This window comes from Rattus rattus, chromosome 1, assembly GCF_011064425.1.
Source record: "Rattus rattus isolate New Zealand chromosome 1, Rrattus_CSIRO_v1, whole genome shotgun sequence".
Lineage (NCBI taxonomy): Eukaryota > Metazoa > Chordata > Mammalia > Rodentia > Muridae > Rattus > Rattus rattus.
Genome location: NC_046154.1, coordinates 42369087 through 42395683, shown reverse-complemented (window position 1 = coordinate 42395683; position 26597 = coordinate 42369087). Strand labels below are relative to the sequence as shown.

The following is a 26597-nucleotide window of genomic DNA, read 5'->3' as shown; positions in this document are numbered from 1 at the left end:
GCTTGCAACCATGTGTAATGGGATCTGATGCCCTCTTCTGGTGTGTCTAAAGACAGCAATAGTGTACTCATAACATAAAATAAATAAATTTTTTTTTAAAAGTTGAAGACCTAAATTCAAATCTCAGAATAAAACTTAGATCAAATCAATTAATTTCTTTAAGCTCATTTCCTAATCTTTATTATGAAAGAAAAGATTGATTATATCATCTACACATGATGGTTACTGGGAGCAATTTAAGTAAAATTTGTGGAAAGAGGGGGACTTTATATTATCTCCCCAATAAAATAAAAAAACAAGAGTAAGAAAAAAACTGCAACACTAAATAAAAGCAAGTTAGTAGTGGTGCTAGCCTTTAATCTCAGCACTCAGGAGGCAGAGGCAGAGACAGAGGCTGGGCAGGCGGATGGCATCTCAGATCTCTGTGAGCTCCAAGACAGCTAAGGCTACAGGAAGAAAACCCATATTTAGGGAGGAAAAAAATTTCAATGCTCAAATAAGTAATTTAAAGATAATTAAAAGGATAAAGATAAGCTCAATCAAAAATTCAATACCTAGCAACAGTGAAGATAGAGAAATAAAAAGTTAGTGGTACTTTAAAACATTGATAAAATCTCAGAAATTAATGGAAACAAGCAAAAAAAGAACAGATGTCAAACAAAAAATTAACAAAGACATGAAGAAAGGCAGAGAAGCACTTAAAAGCATTTCTAAAAGTAAGCCAACTGTTGGTACTCAGCCCAGTACTCCTAGCACTAAAGAGGCAACAACTGGAGAACCTGCGGCTGGTTCAAGGCCAGCCTGGTCTATATAGCAAGTTCTAGGCCTGTGAGGTTACACTGAAGCATCTTGTCTCAAAAAAGAAGAAGGAGAAGGAAGAGGAGGAAGAAGAAGGAAAGAGGGCTGGAGAGATGGGTCAGCGATTAAGAGCACCGACTGCTCTTCTAGAGGTCCTCAGTTCAATTCCCAGCAACCACATGGTGGCTCACAACCATCTGTAATGGGATCTGATGCCCTCTTCTGGTGTCTGAAGACTCACATATATGACATAAATAATAAATCTTTAAAAAAAAGAGAGAAGAAGAAAAAGGAGGAGAAAGGAAGGAGAAGCAGGAGGAGGAGGAAAGAAAGGAAGGAGGAGGAGAAGGAAGAGGAGGAAAAAGAAGAGGTAGAAGAGGAAGAGGAGGAAGAGGAGGAAGAGGCCAATTTCTTTTTAAAGTTTATTTTATTTCATTGCACAATAAAATAAAATACTGACAACCTAAAACAAACACGGTAGCAACAACTGTAGTTATGATATGTATACATAATAAAACATTACAGTAATAGTATATCAACTACTTAAGGGCACAAATCCAAAATTCAAGCATGGTGACTTAAGGTTTCCAGTGCTGTGAAGAGACACCATGACCAAGGCAACTCTAATGAAGGACAACATTTAACTGGGGTTAGCTTACAGATTCAAGAGTCAATCCATTATCATCAAGGCAGAAGCAAGGCAACATCCAGACAGGCATGATGCTGGAGAAGTTGAGAGTTCTACATCTTGTTCCAAATGCAACCAGGAAAAGACTTCTAGGCAGTTAGGAGGAGGGTCTCAAAGCCCACCCCCAGAGTAACACACCCCTCCAATAAAGTTACATCTTCTTATTGTGCCACTCCCTAGGCCAAGCATATTCAAACCACTACATATGGTATTATAAAAGTGCTACTGAATTTGCTACATTTCTAGAATATAGACCTCTGAGTACAGAGGTTATTGGCATGTTCAATGATAACCTTAATTTTGACATCAGGAAAAATAAAATAAGCCTCTGTTAAAAAACGTATTAGTAGTTATATTAGCCTACATACTAGTAACAATGTAGCAATAGCTTAGAGATATGCAAATATACCTTCATAGACACTTTGTGCATAGCTGATTGTCGCAGATTGATTAAAGGTATAATATAATGCACTATCCTCGCTGTACTTATGAATCACTATAAGCTTATCAAATCAAGTTGCAGGTCACTTATATCCTTTCAACAATTATACATTCTCTTTTTTTATTGTTCTATGTGAGCATGTTGTACTGTGAGCAAGTGTGTACAGATGTCCATGCAAGTATGTACACATGCACGTAGTGGAGGCCCAGTGGTCAAATCCATTTTCTTCTACCATTCTTCACCTCATTTTTTTTAAGACAGGGTCACTAGCTGAACCAGGGCAACAGACTCCAGGGTTACTGACATGCCATCCCCTCCTGCTTTTCATGTGGGTACTGTATATCCAAACTCGGGTCCTCAAGCTTGTGAATAGTACTTTGCTAACTGAGCCATCTCCCAGCCCTAATTACACAGTCACTTTAATATAGCATTCTGGGTTGACCTGTCTGTCTGTTTTGAAGTAAGAGGACCAGACATCAATTACTACGTATTAAAAAAGATAAGGAATGCACTGTTTCAGCTACACGTGGTCTTAGAAAAGTTGTGCTGTCGTTAGTTTGGATTTAGAATGATCCCCAAAGGTCTATGTGTTCCAAGGCTAAAATTTTGGGGAGGGATGTAGTGAAATTTTTAAGAGACAGAGGCTAACAGAAAGTCGTCAAGTAATTGGGAGCATGTCATTTAAAAGTAGGAAATCCAGATCCCTCCTTTCCTTTTCTCTTTTCTCTTCTGTTCTGCCCAGGACATGTGTTTCAGTTAAGATCTGCTGTTCAATCATAGGTTTAAAGCAATAGAGTATGCAGAGGGAAACACACAGGAGACTTAATAAAAGTCTTAAGAAATAAAAATAAGCATGGCATAATTGAAATTATAGACTACTTGCTTGAATTATATTTAAAGTCATATACATACTCCATGAAATAAGAAAACAGTACAGGCAGGGTAAATGGTAGAAGGCTTTTAATCCTAAGCTAAAGAAAAAAGTTTAAAATCAGTAACCAAGCTTCACAAATAAGTAACTCAATGGGTAAGGGTACTTGCCACACAAGTACACTGCAGTGTTCAGGTCTCCGGGTACTCGGGTAAACACCAGGATGGTATGGTGGCACAACAGCAATCCCAGGGCTTTAAAGTCAGAAACAGAGGACCACCCTAAAAGCCCCTGATACACTGGTGAGATACACTGGCTACATCTGTGATGTACTCCCACACTCATGCACCCATGCACATTTAAACGAGCACACACGTGCAAACACATATGCACACACAAATGTGGCAGAGACAGACACAGAGAAAGAGAGAATATCACTATTCTGTTTCCTGTAACTGAAGTATATATAGCCAAAAATAACTAGAAGTATGTTGATAGTTGACTCTACAGTAATGGGTATTTAAAAACTATGGAACTATGTTGCCAGTTATTTATTAATGCTTTATAAACTTAACTTCATGCACTCCAACCCCACTCATCTCCCGATCCTTTATATCTGCCTTCGGCCCTTACTACCTCCCCATCATAGGAAAACAAAGAACAAAAATAGAAATTAAAAAAAAGAATAAAGAAAAACTCCATCTCACAATGGGAGCTGAGGTGTTGTCATGCTTGTCACATGGAATACTCTTCTGCCCAAACAACCTGACTACAATGTTCATTACAATGAGGCACTGGCCTGGTTCAAGGCCTCTGGCTTCTGCTACACTACCAATTATGTATCCTCACCCAGACTACTCCTGAATATCCTGTTGCTGCCCTGTGTCATGAAGATGCTGAAGCTTCAGATCTAGAGGACTGCACACTTCACCTACTCCAGCAGTTCATAGATGGAGTGGATGTTGGAGTGAACCAACTACAGGGCGTCGACCTGGATCTGGATAGAAACTAAACTGGCCAGTCCAGCAGCTCTCCACAACCCACAAACCAGGGCCATCTCTACTGTGCTGCCCAGATGAGAGACAGAGCCAGCTGTACTGAATGCTGCAACTGGCGAGAACTGGGAACAGCTCTCCTGCATCAGTGCCACCAAAGCGACCTCTCCAATGCTTCCCAAGAGATGGAGCAGGGCCAGCTCTCCCAATTGTGGTGATCATTTTGCCAGTTTTTAAACATGTGAAGAAATTGTAACCATTACTTTTTTTTTCTTAAGACATACAGCAATCCCTTAAAGAGTTACAGGAAAACAAAGCCAAACAGGTGAAGAAACTGAACAAAACAAGCCAAGATCTAAAAATGGAAATAGAAACAATAAAGAAATCACAAAGAGAGACAACTGTGGAGATGAAAAACCCAGGAAAGAGATCAGGAGTTATAGATGCAAGAATCACCAACAGAATACAACAGAACAAAGAGAGAACCTCAGGAGTAGAAGATACCATAGAAAACATTGACACAATAAAGAAAATGCAAAAAGCAAAAAGCTCCTAACCCAAAATATCCAGGAAATCCAGGACAAAATGAGATCAAACCTAAGGACCATAGGTATATAAGAAAACGAAGATTCACAACTTAAAGGGCCAGTAAATATCTTCAAAAATTCCTCCTGTCACATAATTGTCAAAACACCAAATGCACAAAAACAAAGAAATAATAGTAAAAGGAGTAAGGGAACAAGGTCAAGTAACATATAAAGGCAGACTGAACAGAATGACATGAGACTTCTCAACAGAAAATAAGAAAGCTAGAAGAACCTGGACAGATGTCATACAGACCCTAAGAGAACACAAATAACAGGCCAGGCTACTATATCCAGCAAAACTCTCAATTATCATAGATGGAGAAACCAAGATATTTCATGACAAAACCAAATTTACACAATATCTTCCACAAATCCAGCCCTACAAAAAAAAAAAAAAAAAAAAGAAAGAAAAAAAAAGATAGAAAACTCCAACACAAGGAAAGAAACTATACCCCAAAAAAGCAAGAAAGTACTCTTCTTGCAACAAACCCAAAAGAAGAGAGACACACAAACATAATTCTACCTCTAACAACAAAAATTAACAGGAAACACTAACTATTCCTTAATATCTCATAACATCAATGGACTCAATTCCCCAATAAAAAGACATAGACTAACAAACTGGCTACATAAAGAGGAACCAGCATATTGCTGCATACAGGAAACACACCTTAGTGACAAGAAAAACAATACTTCATAGTAAAAGGCTGGAACAAAATTTTCCAAGCAAACAGTCCCAGAAACCAAGTTGTAATAGGCATTCTAATATCGAATAAAATCCACTTTCAACCAAAAGTTACCAAAAAAGTTAAGGAAGGACACTTCATACTCATCAAAGGAAAAATCTATTAAGATAAACTCTCAATTCTGTGGCTAAGATCAAAAACTCAGGTGACAGCAAATGCTGGCGAGGATCTTGGAGAAAGAGAACACTCCTCCATTGTTGGTGGGGTTGCAGACTGGTACAACCATTCTGGAAATCAGTCTGGAGGTTCCTCAGAAAATTGGACATTGAACTGCCTGAGGATCAGCTATACCTCTCTTGGGCATATACCCAAAAAAGATGCCCCAACTTAAAAAAAGACACGTGCTCCACTATGTTTCTAGTAGCCTTATTTATAATAGCCAGAAGCTGGAAAGAACCCAGATGCCCTTCAACAGAGGAATGGATACAGAAAATGTGGTACATCTACACAATGGAATATTACTCAGCTATCAAAACAACGACTTTATGAAATTCGTAGGCAAATGGTTGGAACTGGAAAATATCATCCTGAGTGAGCTAACCCAATCACAGAAAGACATACATGGTATGCACTCACTGATAAGTGGCTATTAGCCCAAATGCTTGAATTACCCTAGATGCATAGAACAAATGAAACTCAAGACGGATGGTCAAAATGTGAATGCTTCACTCCTTCTTTAAAAGGGGAACAAGAATACCCTTGGCAGGGAAGAGAGAGGCAAAGATTAAAACAGAGACTGAAGGAACACCCATTCAGAGCCTGCCCCACATATGGCCCACACATATACAGCCATCCAATTAGACAAGATGGATGAAGCAAAGAAATGCAGGCTGACAGGAGCTGGATGTAGATCGCTCCTGAGAGACACAGCCAGAATAAGCAAATACAGAGGCGAATGCCAGCAGCAAACCACTGAACTGAGAACAGGACCCCCGTAGAAGGAATCAGAGAAAGAACTGGAAGAGCTTGAAGGGAACAGAGACCCCATATGTACAACAATGCCAAGCAACCAGAGCTTCCAGGGACTAAGCCACTACCTAAAGACTATACATGGACTGACCCTGGACTCTGACCTCATAGGTAGCAATGAATATCCTAGTAAGAGCACCAGTGGAAGGGGAAGCCCTGGGTCCTGCTAAGACTGAACCCCAGTGAACTAGACTGTCGGGGAGGGGCGGCAATGGGGGAGGGTGGGGGGAACACCCATAAGGAAGGGGGGAGGGAAGGATGTTTGCCGGAAACCGGAAAGGGAATAACACTCGAAATGTATATAAGAAATACTCAAGTTAATAAGAAAAAAAAAAAGAAAAAAGAAAATACAGCAAGTATCTCAGCAAACACCTCATCAAAGAGAATGTACATAAAGTAATTCAGTACAAAAATATATACTATATATTTGAAAAAAAAAACTCTCAATTCTGAACATCTATGTTCCAAATGCAAAGGCATCCACATTCATAAAACAAACTTGACTAACTTGACTAAAACTCAAAGCACATATTACACCTCACACAATAATAGTGAGAGAATTCAAAACCCCACTTTCATCAATAAACAGATCATGGAAACAAAATAAAGAGAAATGGTGAAAATAACAGAAGTTATGAACAAATATCTACAGAACATTTCATCCTAAAACAATATAACTTCTTCTCAGAACCTCATGGTACCTCCTCCAAAATTGACCATATAATTGGTCACAAAACAGGCCTCAACAGATACAAGAAGACTGAAATAATTCCATGCATACTATCAGATCACCATGGACTAAGAAAGCTGGTCTTCAATAACAACAAAAACAACAAAAAGCCCACCTACACGTAGAAGCTGAACAACACTCTACTCAATGATAACATGGTTAAGTAAAAAATAAAGAAAAATATTAAACACTTTTTCAAATTAAATGAAAATGAAGGCACAACATATCTAAACTTATGGGATACAATCAAAGCAGTGCTAAGAAGAAAACTCACAGCTCTGAATGCCTCCAAAGGGAAACTAGAAGAGCAAACACTAGCAGCTGGACAGCACACCTGAGAGCTCTAGAACAAAAAGAAGCAAATTCACCCAAGAGGAGTAGATGGCAGGAAATAAACTAAGAGCTGAAATCAACCAAGTAGAAACAAAAAGAAATATAAAAAGAATGAACAAAACCAGAAACTGGTTCTTTGAGAAAAATCAACAAGATAAACCCTTAGCCAGATTAACCAGAGGGGACAGAGAGAGTATCCAAATTAACAAAATCAGGGATGCAGGGATGGTTTAATATATGGAAATGCATCAATGTAATCCACTTACAAAGAAAAAAACCACACGATCATCTCATTAGATGCTGAGAAAGCATTTGACAAAATTCAACACCCTTCTTGTTAAAAGTCTTGAAAAGACCAGGAATTTCAAGGCCCATACCTAAACATAGTAAAAGCCATATACAGCAAACCTACTGAGACAACTTCATCATCAAACTAAATGGAGAGAAACTTGAAACAATTCCACTAAAGCAGGGACTAGACAATGCTGCTTACTCTCCCCCTACTTATTCAATACAGTACTCGGAAGTCCTAGTCAGAACTTGGTTGTAGTTGTCTGCAGTCAGTTTGCTGTATATGGCTTTTACTATGTTTAGCTTAGTCCATGGTGAGCCAGGCAACAAAGTGAGGTCAAAGGGATACAAATTGGAAAGGAAGAAGTCAAAATATCACTATTTACAGATGATATGATAGTATACTTAAATGACTCCAAAAATTCCACCAGAGAACTCCTAAACCTGATAAACAACTTCAGCAAAGTGGCTGGATATAAAATTAACTCAAACAAATCAGTAGCCTCCCTCTACTCAAAGGATAAACAGTTAAAGAAAAAATTTTAGGGAAATGACACCCTAAACAATAGCCACAAATAATATAAAACACCTTGGGGTAACTCTAAGAACTTCAGGTCTCTGATGAAAAAAATTGAGGAAGGTCTCAGAAGATGGAAAGACCTCCCATGCTCATGGATTGGCAGTATTAATATAGTAAAAATGGCCATTTTGCCAAAGGCAATCTACAAATTCAATGCAATCCCCGTCAAAATTTCAACTCAACTCTTCATAGAGTTGGAAAGAGCAATTTGCAAATTCATTTGAATAACAAAGAACCCAGGCTAGGGAAAACTATTCTCTACAGTAAAAGAACTGCTGGGAAAATCACCATCCCTGACCTCAAGCTGTATTACAGAGCAATCGTGATAAAAACTGCATGGTACTGATACAGAGACAGGCAGGTAGACCAGTGGAATAGAATTGAAGACCCAGAAATGAACCCACATACCTATGGTCACTTGAATTTTGACTAAGGAGTGAAAAACCTCCAATGGAAAAAAGACAGAATCTTCTACAAATAGTGCTGCTTCAACTGGAGGTCAGCATGTAGAAGAAAACAAATTGACCCATTCTTATCTCCTTATACAAAACTCAAATCCAAGTACATCAAAGACCTTCACGTAAAACCAGATATACTGAAACTAATAGAAGAGAAAGTAGGGAAGAGTCTTGAACACATAGGCATAGGGGAAATTTTTCTGAGCAGAACACCAGTGACTTATGCTCTAAGATCAAGAATTGACAAATGGGACCTCATAAAATTGCAAAGCTTCTGTAAGGCAAAGGGCACTGGCAATACTACAAAAGGGGAACCCACACATTGGGAAAAGATCTTTACCAATCCTACATCCAATAGAGGGCTGATATCTAATATATACAAAGAACTCATGAAGTTAGACTCCAGAGAGCCAAATAATCCTATTTTAAAAATGGGATATAGACCTAAACAAAGAACTCTCAACTGAGGAATATCAAATGGCCAAGAAGCACCTAAAGAAATGTTCAACATCCTTAGTCATCAAGGAAATACAAATCAAAACAACCCTGAGATTCCCACCTCACACCAGTCACTATAGATAAGATTAAAATCTCAGGTGACAGCAGATACTGGCGAGGATGTGGAGAAAGAGGGAAACTCCTCCATTGTTGGTGGGATTGCAAGCTGGTACAACCACTCTGGAAATCAGTCTGGAGGTTCCTCAGAAAATTGGGCATAGTACTACCTGAGGACCCAGCTATACCACTCCTGGACAAACACCCAAAAGATGCTTCAACATATAACAAGGACACATGCTCCACTATGTTCATGGCAGCTTTATTTATAATGGTCAGAAGTTGGAAACAGCCCAGATGTCTTTCAACAGAGGAATGGATACTGAAAATATGATACATCTACACAATGGAGTACTACTCAGATATTAAAAGCAATGACTTCATAAAATTTATAGGCAAATTGATAGATCTAGAAAACATCATCCTGAAGTAACCCAGTCACAAAAGAACATACATGGTATGCACTCGTTGATAATTGATTACTAGCCCTAAAGTTTGGAATACCCAAGATACAATTCACAGACCATATGAAGTTCAAGAAGGAACACCAAAATGTGGATGCATCAATCCTTCTTAGAAGAGGGAACAAAATATTCACGGAAAGAAATACTTGGACAATGAATGGAGCAGAGACTGAAGAAAGGCCATCCAGAGACTGCCCCATCTGGGGATCCATGATATTAAATATTAAATATTAAATATTATAGGGCAGTCTGAAAAAGATACGTATAGTTTTTTAAAAAGCTTTAAAAAGAATCACACATGGTTCTCTGAGTTCCATAGTCCAGTCCACAGCACTGCTTGCCAACACAAGGAGGCCTGCCTAGCCCCAGAAACATCCAGGTTACACCCCTACTCCCCAATCCCCAGGCTATTGCTTTCCTCTGGGACACAATCAGCAGCAGCAAGCTGAACTCTTGTCTCCTGAGTTCCACTGTAAGGTTCACAGATCTGCCTGCCTTGATGGAAGAGGTCTGAGGAACCCAAGATTCACCTGGGGGATACACACCAGAGATGAGCAGCATGCTATTCCCTGAGCTCCACTGTCAGGCCCATGACTCTGCCTGTCTCTCTCCAAGGAGTCATGCCAGCATCAGGAGCATCCAGGCAGCACCAGGGACAAGCAGATGGCTGATGGTCAGAGCAAAAACACAATCCACAAGAGCTGGGGCAGTATGGTACCACAGAGCCCAACTGTCCTACCACAGCAAGCCCAGGACATCCTCACACAGCTGAAGCACAAGACCTTAAATATGATCTAAAAAGATGACAGGGCATTTAGAGAGGAAAGGAATAAATCCCTTAAAGAAAATTGGTCAAGAAAATGAATAAAACTGTTCAAGACTTGAAAATGGAAATCAAAGCAATACAAAAAACACAAACTGAGGCAATTCTGGAAATGGAAAACAATAGTAACTACAGATACAAGCATCACTAACAGAATACCAGAGATATAAAAGAGACTCTCAAGCACAGAAGATATGAAGAAATTGATAAATCAGCCAAAGAATATGTTAAATCTAAAAAGTTGTGACATAAAACATCCAAGAAAACTAGAACACTATGAAAAGACCAAACCTAAGAGTAATAGGAATAGAAGGAGAAGACTCCCAGCCCCAAGGACCAGAAATTATTTTCAATGAAATCATAGAAGAAAATTTGCCCAACCTAAAGAAAGGGATGCTTATAAACATAGAAGAAGCTTACAGAACACCAAATAGATTGGACCTGAAAAGAAAAATCCTCCAGTCACATAATTAACAATAAATGCAGAGAACAAAAAGAGGATATTCAAAGCTGAAAGGGAGGGCTGGAGAGATGGAGAGATGGCTCAGCAGTTAAGAGCACTGACTGCTCTTCCAGAGGTCCTGAGTTCAATTCCCAGCAACCAGGGATCTGGTGCCCTCTCTGGTATGTCTGAAAAACAAAGCTAAAAGGGAAAAGAACAAGTATCATATAAAAGCAGACCTATCAGTATTATACTCAACCTCTCAACAGAGACTCTAAAGGTCAGGGAGCCTGAGAAGATATCTTGCAGATTCTAAGAGACCTCAGATGTCATCTCAGACTACTATACCCAGCAAAACTTTTAACTACCTTATACGGAGAAAACAAGATATTCCAGGACAAAACCAAATTTAAACAATATTTATCCACAAATCCAACCTACAGAAGATACTAGAAAGAAAACTCCAAGGGTATGAAAGGATAGCTACACCCAAGAAAATGCAGTAAATAAATAACTCCGCACCAGCAAAACCAAAGGAAGATAAGCGCGCGCGCGCACACACACACACACACACACACACACACACACACACACACACAATCACCACCAACACCAACACCAAAATAAAAGGAATTAACAACTGATGGTCATTAATATCTCTTAACATCAATGGACTAAATTCTCCAATAAAACGGCACAGGATAACAGAATGGATGCAAAAAAAATAGGATCCATTATTCTGCTGCATAAAGAAACACACCTTGGCAACAAAGATAGATATTCCCTCTGAGTAAAGGGCTGGAAAAACATTTTCCAAGCAATCAGACCCAAGAAACAAGCTGGACATTGGCCATTCTAATATCTAACTAAATAAATGTCCCACCAAAATTAATCAAAAGAAATGGAGAAAGAAACTTTGTGCTAATCAGAGGGAAAAGGAGATGAAGAGAATACAAATTGGAAAAGAAGTCAAAGTATCACTATGTGCAGATGATATGATAGTATACCTAAGTGATCTCAAAAATTCCACCAGAGAACTCATAGAACTTCAGCAAAGTGGCTGGATACAAAATTAACTCAAAAAGATCAGTAGCCTCCTTTATACAAACAACACATAGACTGAGAAAGAAATTAGGGAAACAACACCCTTCACAATGGCCACAAACATTATAAAAATCTTGGTTTAACTCCAACCAAACAAGTGAAAGAGCTGTATAACAAGAACTTCAAGTCTCTATAGAAAGAAATTGAGGAAGATATCATAAGATAGAAAGATCTCTCATGCTCACGGATATGTAGGATTAACATAATGAAAATGGCCATCTAAGCAAAAGCAATCTACAAACTCAAAGCAATTCCAAACAAAATTCCAACACAATTTTTTTACAGAGCAATTCTCATTTTCATATAAAAAAAATAGCAAAAATAATTCTGAACAATAAAAGAACTTCTGGAAGAATCACCATTCCTGACCTCAAGCTATACCAGAGCAATAGTAGTAAATACTGCATGGTATTGGCATTAAAACAGACAGGTCAATCAATGGAATTGAATCAAAAACCCAGAAGTAGGCTCTCTGCTCCTTCCTGTTCCAGAGACAACCGCAGCCGCATCTTCTCATGCAGTACCAGCCTCGTCTCATAGACAGGATGGTGAAGGTCGGTGTGAACAGATTTGGCCATATTGGGCACCTGGTTACCAGGGCAGCCTTCTGCTCTGTGTCTGGCAAGTGGACATTGTCGCCATCAACGACCCCTTCATTGACCTCAACTACATGTCTACATGTTCCAGTATGACTCTACCCATGGCAAGTTCAACAGCACAGTCAAGGCTAAGAATGGGAAGCTTATCATCAACGGGAAGCCCATCACCATCTTCCAGGAGCGAGATCCTGCTAACATCAAATGGGGTGATGCTGGTGCTGAGTATGTCATGGAGTCTACTGGCGTCTTCACCACCATGGAAAAGGCTAGGGCTCACATGAAGGGTGGGGCCGAAAGGGTCATCATCTCTGTCCCTTCAGCCAATGCCCCCATGTTTGTGATGGGTGTGATAAGAAATATGACAACTCACTCAAGATTGTCAGCAATGCATGCTGCATCACCAACTGCTTAGCACCCCTGGCCAAGGTCATCCATGACAACCTTGGCATTGTGGGAGGGCTCATAACCACAGTCCATGCCATCACTGCCACTCAGAAGACTGTGGATGGCCCCTCTGGAAAGCTGTGGTGTGATGGCCGTAGGACAGCCCAAAACATCACCCTGCATCCACTGGTGCTGCCAAGGCTGTGGGCAAGGTCATCCCAGAGCTGAACGGGAAACTCACTGGCATGGCCTTCCATGTTCCTACCCCCAATGTATTCGTGTGGATCTGACATGCAGCCTGGAAAAACCTGCCAAGTGGGATGACATCAAGAAGGTGGTAAAGCAGGCATCTGAGGGCCCACTAAAGGGCATCCTGGGCTACACTGAGAACCAAGATGTCTCCTGCAACTTCAACAGCAACTCCCACTCTTCCACCTTTAATGCTGGGGCTGGCATTGCTCTCAATGACAACTTTGTAAAGCTCATTTTCTGGTATGACAATGAATACGGCTACAGCAACAGGGTGGTGGACCTCATGGCCTACATGGCCTCCAAGGAGTAAGAAACCCTGGACCAACCACCCCAGCCCAGCAAGGATACTGAGGGCAAGAGAGAGGCCCTCAGTTGCTAAGGAGTCCCCATCCCAACTCAGCCCCTAACACTGAGCATCTCCCTCACAATTCCATCCCAGACCCCATAATAACAGGAGGGGCCTAGAGAGCCCTCCCTTCTCTCTTGAAAACCATCAATAAAGTTCGCTGCACCCAAAAAAAAAAAAAAAAAGAAGTAAACCCACACCTATGGACACTTGATTTTTGACAAAGAAGTCAAAACCATACAATGGAAAAAAGAAACCACAAATGGTGCTGGTCTAACTGGATGTATGCATGTAGAAGAATGTAAATAGATCCATGTTTTTCACTCTGCACAAAATTCAAGTCCAAGTGAATCAAAGACCTCAACATAGAACCAGATACAATAAATCTTAATAGATGAGAAAGTGGGGAATAGCCTTGATTTGATTGGTATAGGAAACAACCTCCTGAACAGAACACCAATAACTCGGGCTCTAAGATCAATAATTAATAAGGGATTTCATGAAACTGAAAAGTTCCTTTAAGGCAAAGGACACCATCATTAGGACAAAACAATAGCCTACAGAATGGGAAAAGATCTCCATGCTACAATCCACACACCCAAAGGAGCTAAGTAACAAGGAAGGTCCAAGGGAGGATGCTTGAAACTCACTCAGAAGGGGAAATAAAATAGACACTGAAGGTGGAGGGGGGAAGGAGGGAATTGGGGGGCAGAGGGAGTGTGGAGACGAATGAGTATGGGGATCAGATGTGGAGAAAATGGACTCCTAGCAGCTGGGGATATTAGGCCACCTCCTACTAGCAGGTAGGACTTCCAGTGGTGGAAGAACACCAACCCACTCACAAAACCTTCAATTCAAAATCTGTCCTGCCTACAAGATATACAGAGATAAAGATGGAGCAGATCAAGGGAATGGCCAGTCGATGACTGGTCCAACCTGAGCCTCATCCCATGGAAGAAAGCCAGCCCCTAACACAATTAATGATACTCTGTGATGCTTGCAAACAGGAGCCGAGCATAACTGTCATCTGAGAGGCTTCATCTAGTAGCTGATGGAAACAGATGCAGAGACCCACAGCCAAATATTAGGTGGAGCTCAGGGATTCTTAGGGAAGAGTGAGAGGAAGGATTTAGGGAGATGGAGGGCACAAGAAGAGCTAACTAACCTGGGCCTTTGGAGGCTCGTAGAGATTGGACCACCAACCAAATCCCATTCATGGGCTAGACCTAAGGTCCCCTACACATAAGTAGCAGATGTGCAGCTTGGTCTGCTACAACTGGGTCATCCCCTAACAATTAGAGTAGGGGCTGTCTCTGACTCTGTTGCCTGTTCTTGGATCCCTTTCCCTTAGCTGGGCTCCCTCTTCTGGCCTCAATGGGAGAGGATGAACCTAGTCTTGCTGAGATTTAATGTGCCAGGGTAGCCTGGTACCCATGGAAGGAGCAAGAAGGGAGGAAAAAATAAGGGTGGAACTGGGATGAGAGGAGGGAAGAGGTCTGCAATCAGGATGTAATGTGAATAAATAAATTGATGAAAAACAAACAAAAGAATATTTTCCATAAAGACTGGCAAAGATGGAAATGTTTATAATTAACAGTCATTAGTAAATGAATTATTGAATGTTTTAAATAAGATATTAGGAAATAGATTCTCTGCTACTAAAATAACAAGTCTGATGCACACTACTTTCAATATGCAATATTTATGTCTTACTTTGGGAATTCTATATAATGTCATGCAAATTATGGTTTTTAAAATAAAAATTTATTAATTCTGTGGAAAAAGTATCACACATACACAGCATTTGATGAATATGAACAATTTTATAAAAAATATAAACAACATTTTCTATTAAATATTTAGGTCATAAAGTAATATATATTAATAATAGTTAGTTTACATTTGAGAACCTCACCAAACACATCCTGATCAGGGTAGTGAAAGAGATGGTTCTATATAACTTTAGGGTAATTATTAAAATATATTTATTTAAAAGTGAAAACTAATGGATAGAAATGCCTCAAAAGACTTTGATGAAACTTGAAATGGGACAGATTATACATGTGATACACCTTGGTCTTCACTGCCCAGTGTACAAGACTAAATTTAAGCTTCTACTAGTATAAGATTATCATTGGGAACTAAAATTTCTGTGTTGACTCAAAAATGTAGATGCCAGGTGGATCAATTTTATCTCAGGCTAGAATATGTAGTTAAAGATAGATGCATACACTCCAAATAGCTTTTCTTCTAAAAAATCAAAATAAGAGGTAAAAACTACAGCAAAAACTTGAGTACAAAGTTCAAAATCATTTATTACAAACACGGAATATTTAAAATACAGTATGTCTAGATTAGTACCACTTATAGTTTATTTCGCGTCTAGATTATCAAATATATGTCAAGAATCCTTTACTGAGCCTACTAGATTTTAATGAAAAATTTAATTTACTGAAGGCAGTTCATACTCATACATACACTCACACACATACTCACACATGCTCTCAGACACTCATATACAAACTCACATATACTCACTTACATAGACACACATGCACATATATACACATGACTTCTGCGAAACAATTAGTCAAGCATGTTTCCCAGATTTTATCTATATTATAATATTTAAAGGACCAAAAATTAGATATGAGCAAATATTTTAAACTTATAAAGTTCTTTAAAATATCTTATAATGGCATTCATAGTGGACTGCTTATCATAGAATCTTTACAAGATTAGGATATAATAGATCCTGCATAAGTTATTTCATGTAGTATCAGAGCTCAAGTACAAGCTAGGCTAAACTGTTTCCTCCTTATGAGTAAGTTAAGAGGTTGACAGAGAAATCACATGGTCAAGCCACGCTCACTTAATAAAAGGGCTGGAAAACCAGGGTTCTTTAAGCAATATTAATCCAGCATTTGCCACTATCCTTAGCTGCCTAACATTAACTTATGCAAAACTATATAAATTATATAGTTTTGTGTTTTCCTCCAGCCCAAATTCTCTTTTATGCTGAAAACAGGAACTGAATAGTGAATCAGTTCTAGAGCCCAGATTATAATCTGCAACTATCACATCCTATATTTCCATTATCAAAGGTCATTTTCAGTTCAAAGATTCTAACTCACTGCCAACCATTCTTCCTCATGTACCTTCGTGGATATAAATGGAAACTCACACTCATCTTCTAAGAAATAATCTCCATTGCAATGACATCTATCTTAAGGACAGGACAATGTGAGAAATAATCTGAGGTAGACAGCAGTAGGAACTGTATAGTACATATCAAGTGAAAATGAGGCAAGAAACACTCCAGAATGGTAATGTTCATGATATTTTACTTTCCAAATTTTAGCACATATAACCTGTAACATTTGAAAATAAATACTGTCAAGTGTAAAGTACTGAAAATATAGGGCTTAGAAGCACTTCTTTGTGAATAATATATACTCAAAATAATTTGCAGGATTAGAGAACGTGACTAATAACTAGAATTCTTGGGACTAGATTGTATTTTCACAGACAATATTTGTTATTTGTGTGACTAAATCAACAAAATAATAAAACATTTATGAACATTACCTTATAAGAAAGTTATTCTCAATCCTGAATGTTTGAACAAGAATTAGACACAATGTGTCTCACCTAAGTGAAAACTTCTGGTTTCTTTGGAAAGTCAGTTCTATCAAAAGATGTTTTTGCTGAAGCAGACAAAAGTGAGAGGATGCTTTGCTAACGCAGACACATGAAGGAATGTTTTACTGAAGCAGACACAGGTCAAAAGAGCTTTGCTAAAGCAAGCACACGAAAGGAATCGTGATGAAGGATTCTTCAATAATGACACGCATGTATAATGACACACCTTACATTGCATAACTGAGCTCTGTTTGTCAGGACCTCATAGAGAGAAAGGCACCAAAAAAACTTCTGGTGGTGCTCTGGTAGCTTCTTGCTGCTTCTGCAGACTCTGGCTGATTGGCAGAGTGATATCAGCTGATACAAACTCACATGGAGTTTTGCTAAGACAGACTCATGTGCTGAGGCATGTGGTGAGGCAAGATCCGTGGAGAACACATGCTGTTTGGAGAAAGTATAACTAGGACTCAACAGATAGTGACGGGGCTTGCATAGCTAGCTCTGCAATGCTTCTTGGTCTCGAGTCTTCACAGCTAAGAACTTCTGGTATCCCTGGTGGTCCTGGTCACTCCTGCTGACCTGTGCAGATTTGGCAGAAGCCTGGCTGTTTCTACTAAGTCATGCCACCACTGCTGCTGACTGTGGATTGCTATCCCAACACCACTGAACTGGACTGCTGGTATATTCGTTAAGTGTTTGCAAGTAGAACAAGCTGCCACAGCTGAATTCTATGAACCAAACTGCTGAGCTGCAAACTGGATATGCTCCAAAGAACAATTTCTAAACAGGTCCACATTCCACCATATCCTACTAACCTTTCTTTTCCACTATCTCTGGTGGGTGGTGGGCTTAAAAGGGAGGTTAAAGCATTTAAGAACCTATTAAGAAAATAGGGTTTGAAAAAAAGTTAAGTTTGCACTCACCAATTTTTCAGCACACTTTTCAAGTTTAGGACTATAACATGAATGTATTGCCCAAAATTTCCTGTGATAAAAATTAAACAGGCTGGGTGCAGTGGCACAGCCTTTAACTCCAGCGCTCAGAAGATAGAAGCAGTGGGTGGATCTCTGTGAGTTTCAGGCCAAGCTGGTTTACATGGTTAAGTTTCTGGTCAGTCAGAGCTACAAAGTAAGATTGGGGGATGGGGGGTTGTCATAATTAATATATGACTAAAGTCATAATTAATTATATGCAAAGTAGGACATTTGAGAGGTGACTGGAACATAAAGGCTCTGCCCTAGTTAATAGTTTCATTCACTTCTACATTAACACCAGATTAACAGGATAATGACAGAGAGAGGGCTTTGTCATAAAAAGCACTCTTAGGCCAGATCTGCACTGGAATAAAGAGAAAGGTACTCTCAGGGCAAGACCCCACCTAGCTAAACTTCCAATCTGTAGAAGAGAGCATAAGGCTTCAGGAAAGCATTGCATTCAAAAGATGCTGCTAATGTGATTCAAGAGAGTGAGGGTCCACCCCAAGCTGGCAGATGAACTTGGCAGTGTCATCCACATGGCAAAGATATACAAGTCAATGAGTTGTGAAACCTTCCATCATAGTTTCAAAGAGCCACTGGGGCTAATAACCAATGCCTCACAGGGAAATCCCTGCCTAGAAGTCATCAGATGCCACTGCATGAAGCTGGGGGAGTGAAACCTGGGTTGCAATGGAGACTCCCAAGATGTTACATAGCCAGAGACATGAGGCATCTATTAAAGAAAGCTACACACAGGGAGTGGGATCAAGCCAGGCGAGAGAAGCATGTTACAGGCAGCAAACAAAGAAGGAAAGGCAGAGCTGCCGACACCTTTTGGAACCAGACATGACAACAGGATTTGGAAGTTTGTCCCCCTCACCCAAGATCTTAGGGAGATGCATATCACGAAACCTATACAAAATGGAGCATAACAGAAGAGTTACATGGTTGAAAATGTGCCTTTGAAGGAGGTACTGGGAACCAACCCACTTTTGTTTCTTGGATGATACGAGTCACTTCTTTTGCAATGTGCTCCTGCCATGGTATGTTGCCTTATCATATGCCTGAAATTAACAGAGTGAACTAATAATGAGCTAAAGCCTCCAAAATTATAAGCCAAATGAGTCTGGTTTTCTTTTTAGGTCAATTACCTCGGGTTTGATACAGTGCTGCAAAGTTGACTAACATGACTTCTACTCTCCATGGTAACCAGTCTTAGATAGTTTGGTACAGCAACAGAAAGCAAAATGTCTAATAGAAATCACCGTGTTACATTTTTCTTTCCCTTTTTATTTTTATTTTTCCTTGTTTGTTGGAGACAGGGCTTCACTGTGCTGTCCTGGCTGGCCCTGAATTCACTACATAGAGCAGATTGCCCTGAAACTCAAAAAAAAAAGAAAAAAAGAAAAGAAAAAGAAAAGAAAAAGAAAAAGAAAAGAAAAGAAAAGAAAATCAGCCTGCCTCTGCTTCCTAAGGGATGTGCCTAGGGGTATATGCCACTACATCCATCTTGTTACTCTTCTTTTTCATATTCATCATAGCTACCAAGTAAAAAACTAGATTTATGACATTCGTGAATAGGCACTCAACAAATAAGTTTTTCATTATAATAGTTTTTTAGTTCACCACATTTCTGATAACAGTGCCAAACACATATTTCTTTACAGTTCTCTAGTAATTGTGCATAAAATAATGGTGTAAGTGATATAAATACGTGAAATTTTAAAAATAGATACCCTAAGTTAAAATCTTAAATTACACAAAATTTTGTATAAAATTCATGAAATGTAGACCAGTGACAGTCCTAATTCAGTCACAGAAAATGGAGTACAGCATATTAAAAGTTCCATGACAGTTTGGACTAGTAATGCGCTATGTCTCACACACACACACACACACACACACACACACACACACACACACGCACACGCACACGCACACGCACACGCACACGCACACGCACACGCACACGCACACGCACACGCACACACACACACACGTGAATGATGTATAAAAAGAGGAAGAATGGTAAAATGCACCAAGCAGGGGGGGGAAAAGTACAGCAACTTGCAATGAAATTAAAAGTGGAAGATATGGGACTGGAGAGATGGCTCAACAGCACTGACTGCTCTTCCAGAGGTCCTGAGTTCAATTCCCAGCAACCACATGGTGGCTCACAACCATCTGTAAGGGATCTGATGCCCTCTTCTGGTGTGCATGAAGACAGCTATGGTGTACTCATATAAATAAAATAAATAAATCTTTTTAAAAAAGTGGAAGATATATTGCCAGTTAAAAGATGACTTCAAATGAAAATGTTAAAGTTGTAAAACACTATAAAGAGGCAAAACTTAAGTGACAGAAAACTTTCTTACTATGCATAAGACTCAGCCTCAATAACCCAGAAACCTGAGAGACTAAAGAACAGAGACCAGAAAAGGTAGGGCAAAGGTAAAGAAGAGAGAAGGAAAGAACAAAGGAGGGAGGGACAGAAGGAAGGAGGAAAAGAGGGTATTTGACAATATTTTCCAAAATCAAGCTAGTCAGAAATACATGAAAACTACCTTACGATTCATTTACCAACATTATCTGAGAAAATTCTTGTGCTATGTTCTTGAAAGGCACAGTTAAGACAATATTCATAGCCAATAAACATCTTAAACTTTAAAATTAATGAATGTGGATTAGTAGAAAAAAAAGATGAAGATGAACAAAGAACTTAGATCCCTACACCCTCCTAAACTATAAACTACCACATCAACATATAGCCCATTATTCTCAGTCTTTCTTTCTTTTCCTTTATTCTTTTTGGCATTGCCATTCAAGAGTGGCTTGGTGGGCTTTAAACCTTCCCAATGATTTTTAATCAGCCTGACAAAAAGAATACCTCAAATATACATAGGCTAAATAAAACAATATTTACTATTGCAGAGAGGTTTCAGGACAAATAGACTAGAAGCATCACTCCAAATATGTTGCTACTTCTCACCACTATCCCCTCATGAAACTGTCATCTATAACATGACTTCTTAGAATATAAAATTCAGTGTAAAGCATGAATTCACATCAGACAGCAAAAATATTTCTCAATTTTCCTGTACCAAAACATAAGACAGACAGACAGACGGACAGACAAGAAGACCAAGAAATAAAGACAAAGAAATAGAAACAGAAGGGAGAAGACAGCAGCAACATTGATTTAAGTAAAAAGAGCCATCTCCACATAGTTTGCAGAATGTAAATAATTAAATCTGGAAGTTCATTAGGCTTCAAGTATCTATGCCCCTACAATATTCATGTAGTCTGACCCAGAAATTCAGTTATAAATTTAGTATGTTCAGTTTCTTCTAGAAAAAAAAGTGAGTAGGTTGAATATACAATATACTTATGTGGGAATGTTTTATACAGTAATAGTTACAATATGCAAAGTCCTGCAACAACCTTAAATGCCCACCAGAACAAGAATGGTGAAACCATTCTACTAATACAACAGGAAACAATGCAAACCTTTACAAAATGAGCAGCCATAATTAATAAGATAGAAAAATGTTAGTGTAATAGTAAGTAAATATGGATTATAAAAATATTAATGTAAAAGAATCCTATTTTCAATGTAAAAGTTTACTAACATAATTTTAAAAATAACTAAAAATATACATAAAACTTGGAAATGAGTGTTTTTAACTGTGAGTTATGAGATTAAGAAAGATTTCAGGTAGAATTTTTTTTTAAAGATTTATTTATTTTATGTATGTGACTGTAGCTGTCTTCAGACACACCAGAAGAGGGCATGAGATCTCATTACAGATGGTTGTGAGCCACCATGTGGTTGCTGGGAATTGAACTCAGGACCTCTGGAAGAGCAGTCAGCGCTCTTAACCACTGAGCCATCTCTCCAGACCAGGTAGAATATTTTATTTGAAATATTTAGAACCCAAAATTTTTTCAGATAACTTTTCTCAGCTTTTAGAGTATTTATTGTTTGAACATTCCTAATCCAAAAATAGGAACGTCAACCTGATCCAACATCTGTAACTTTTAATGTGGCATGTGAGCAATAAAATGTTTCAACTTTTTAACCTTTGGGTTTGGGATTTATGGATTAGGAATGCTCAACCAATAACTATCAGGTTGTAAATTTTTCATTTTTCATTTCATTATAAGTATGGCTTTTACAGTCTGACTTTACATTGAGTGAAGACAGTATTAATACAAAAGAAGGTCTATATAATGCACTAACAGAACTATATAAATCCACGTAACAAATAAAAGTGAACATATAATCTCACCTTCAGCAGACATCTAAAATTCTGACTGAATTTTTAGCACTTCTAGCCAGACACAGAGGAACACAACTGTAATCTAGCACTCAGGAATCTCAAGTAAGAGGACTTGATGGTTGAGGCCAATCTGAACTGCTAAGTTCCAGGACAGGCTGAACTACATAGTGACACTTGGATTTTTAAAAAAACAAACAAAGAAAGAAAAATCACTTTTCCAAAATTGTGTTTTCAATGACTTTCGTATTTCTAAGATACTGAGGGATATGTAGTCCATCTTAATAGAAGTACTGTTCCAATACAATCATTTGCTGATCTGCCTTGCAAGGCATGGATATTTAGTGTTATGCTAGAACTTCATTTTTGTTACTACCAAAAGTTTTTTAAGAACTAAGCCATCTTTATGACAAATACAATTGAGAAAGAAACATGGGAGATTACCAATTCTTAAATAATTTTTTAAAATGCAGTGTTCATCAGTAACGCCTCAGGAAACAAGAATGGAGCATGTACTAGTGCTCATCATTCAGGGACACTGAGCCCTCATCCGAAGGGATGACCATGAGACACAGAAAGAGAAAAAGGGAAATTTTTTAAATCATTTCAACTATCTAAACATTCAAAATTACCCAATAATGTAACACTGAACTAAATTATGACTTCATATCAAAGATGAAAATGGGATATATCTATTCACCTAAGTTTTAGATTGGTTATAGTAAGCTGAGCCAACCTAGAATAAATGTTCAGGCCATTCAAGAATTCATAAAGTTAGAACATAGGTCAAAGAGTACTTACCACCAAGTCCCAGTTATTTTGCTCAAGCAGTGTAATAGCTTCATCGATGTTTTCAATACCAGTACATGCCTAAAAAACATGTAAATGTGTATGTTAGTATTTTAGAACAGGGATCAGACTTAAAACGTAAGTGGTATAAGACATGATTTAAGCTGTGACATATATAAAGTCAAGACATTCAGTGCCTCATACTTCTGAGTGATTAATAGTTGAGTATTAAAATTCTTACTTGAAATTTTTAGCAAAACAGTAAGCCAGGCAGGGACAGAGAGATGACCCAGCGAATAAAGGCTGATGACCTGAGCTCAATTCCTGGGATCCACATTATGAAAGGAGGGAAACAACTCTTAAGTTGTCCTCTGTCTCCACATGTGCACCAACTGGAACACACACACACACACACACACACACACACACACACACACACACACACATCATGAATGAATGAATGAATGAATGAATGTAGTTTTTGATCAGGAATGGTGATGTATGTCTTTAATATCAGCATCTGAGAGACAGAGGCAGGCATATCTTTGTTGAGTTCCAGGCCAACATGGCCTGAATAGAGAATTCAAGTCCAAAAAAAAAAAACTAGCAGAAAGCCAAGAACTAGAACTCTGAGGCAGACACAGAAACACCTGCTGGAGGCTGGTTCCTTCTCATTTTTCCCTAATAGTCAGAATCAAGATAACAAAATAACTATCCAAACGCAATATAGAACATTCAAGTAACATAATTCTCAAATTAGGAATATGAAGCCATAAAGAACATTCAAAACCAATCTGTTACCATAAACATAAAACTCTTAAACATCCGGAACTAACTAGCATATTATTTATTATGAGCCAAGCTTTTATTATGCTCAAGCCTTTGATCCTCTCAATAATCCCAGATGTTAAACATACCCCTTTTAAAATTCTTACACATTAAAAAGTTAACAAATTAATATGAACCAGGTAACCTACACTTCATTCAATCCTCTTACCAATCTTTTGAAGTAGCTACTATGCTCATTTTAATAAAGAGAAACCAATGTTTCAAAGATACTGTCCTGGTTTCATTTCTGTTGGTATGAGAAAGTACTCTGACAAAAGCAACTTAGGGGGAAAGTTTACTTTAAAGCACAATTCTAAGTTACAGTCCATCACTTCGGGAAAGTCACAGAAGATGCCTAAGCCTTGTCATAGTGTGCTTTCTACCTCTAATAAAGACACCATGACCAAAGCAGCTCAGGAGGGGATGGGTTGTCTTACCTTACTGCTTAGAGTCCACCATGAAGAGAGGTGAGGAACTCAAGCACCATGAAGAGGGAAAGAACCTCAGGGCAGGAACTAAAGCAAGGGCCATTTAGGAATGCTTACTCGTTTACTCCCTGAGGCTTACCCTGCTTTTCTTATACAAACCAGGACTGTCCAACAGAGAAGTAGATTGGGTCCTCCTCTATCAATTGTCAAGAAAATGCCTCACAGACTTGTCCATGGGAAACCTGATAGAGACATTTTCGCAGTTGAGGTTACTCTCCCTCCCCATTTGACTCTACTTGTGTCATCTAACAAAAAATGAAACAGCTGCTCACATCACATCCACAGTCAAGAGCAGAGAGAATGATGTATTCGTGTTTAGTACTCAGCTAGTTTTCTTTACTTTATACAATCTAGGCCAAAAACCATTAACTATTTTCAGGCTAGGTCCTCCCACATCAATTAAGACAATTCCCCAAGACTAACCTAGGCAAAGCCTTCTCAGGTGATTCTAGATTGTGTCTAGTTGACAATTAAAAATGACCACCAGAGGTTAAACAATGTACTCAGGATCACAAGGCTAGGAAATTAAAGGAATTCCAAAGCAGAACACTTTCACCCCATAGCACTGCCTATCTTAGTCACTGATAAAAATATAAATCAATGGAGAAAACTTATCTATTACTGGTTACCTCAATTCATTAAAAATGAAATGAAATTTGATGACTATTATGTGATGGCAGGGAAGAAGAATTTAAAGATGACTTGTAAATTCAAAACCTATTCCTTATGTCAATAATTTAGAATATTAATGTGCCTGTACATGTATGCACACACATCAATAACAAATATTCTGAGAAAAAAATCAGAAACAAGACCATGAACAACTTCCTCAAAATAAACAAAATACTCTGGAATATTAACCAAAAACATAAAAGTTTTCTACAATAAAAACTATAAAATATTGAAGAAAGAAACAGAAGACAATAAAAGATGGAAAAGACATCATGAATTAGATGTTACTATTCTGAACATGGTTGTACTACCAAAAGAAATCTTCAGGTTTCAGTCATTATCAAAATCCCAATGCTATTTTTCACAGAAACAAAACAAAACAAAACAAAACAAAACAAAACAAAACAAAACAAAAAAGCAAAAACCAAAACTATTTTAAAAACCATATGGAAAAGCAATCCTAAGGAAAAAGAATATTGGGATAGTATACCAAAGAATGTAGGAAACACTATATCTGACTCCAACTTACACTACAGACCTATAGTTATAAAAAAAACAGCATGATACCAGCACAAAACTAGATGCAGAAATCATTAGAATATACTAGAAGACTCAAATATAAACCCCACGCAGTTAGAACCACCTTACTTTTTTTTTAACAAGGTCAAAAATATTCACTGAGGAAAAGACAATCTCTACAAAAAGTGATGCTAAAAAAACTTGATATCCAGATGTAGAATGAAATGAGATCCTATCTCTCATATCAACCCCAATGTAGACCTTAATGTTAGATATGAGATCCTGAAACTGTTAGAGGGAAAATACATTAGGATACATTAGGCACAACCAGGATTTTCTGGATAGAATTCTACTCATTCATAAAATAAGGCCAATTAGGACTTTATGAAATTAAAAAATGTCTTCATAGCAAAGCACACAGTTAAATGAGTGAAGATACAGACTGCTAAGAATATTTTTGCCAGGTGTTTATCTACTAGGTATATGTCTAAAGACTAATATCTAGAATATATAAAAAACTAAAAAATCTAAACAAGAAATCAAACACCAGAACAGTAAATAGCTTAATGAAATGAACTGATAGCTCTCAAAGGATGAAAACAAAATAGCCAATAAATACATAAAAAATTTCAATCTTACTAACCATCAGATAAATACATGTTAAAACACACTGAAATTCCAACTCGATCAAAATGATACTCTTTAAGATAATAAATACCGGGCTGGAGAGATGGCTCAGCGGTTAAGAGCACCCGACTACTCTTCCAGAGGTCCTGAGTTCAATTCCCAGCAACCACATGGTGGCTCAACCATCTGTAAAGAGATCTGATGCCCTCTTCTGGTGTATCTGAAGACAGCTACAGTGTACTTATATATAATAAATGAATAAATCTTTAAAAAAAAAAAAAAGAAAGAAAGAAAGAAAAGAAATACCAAATCAGCAAGAGT

At 38.3% G+C, this 26597-nt stretch overlaps 1 protein-coding gene and 1 pseudogene across 1 annotated transcript in view; one reads left to right on the top strand and one right to left on the bottom strand.

Moving 5' to 3' along the window:
* The window catches only part of Faf1 (Fas associated factor 1), a 336330-nt gene that overhangs the window by 265301 nt on the left and 44432 nt on the right, over positions 1-26597 (bottom strand). The window contains exon 5 of the mRNA XM_032890912.1: positions 23155-23223. Coding sequence (XP_032746803.1) covers positions 23155-23223 — 69 coding nt within the window. The remainder of the gene's footprint in view (positions 1-23154; positions 23224-26597) is intronic.
* On the top strand, positions 12406-13421 carry LOC116898864 (annotated as a pseudogene).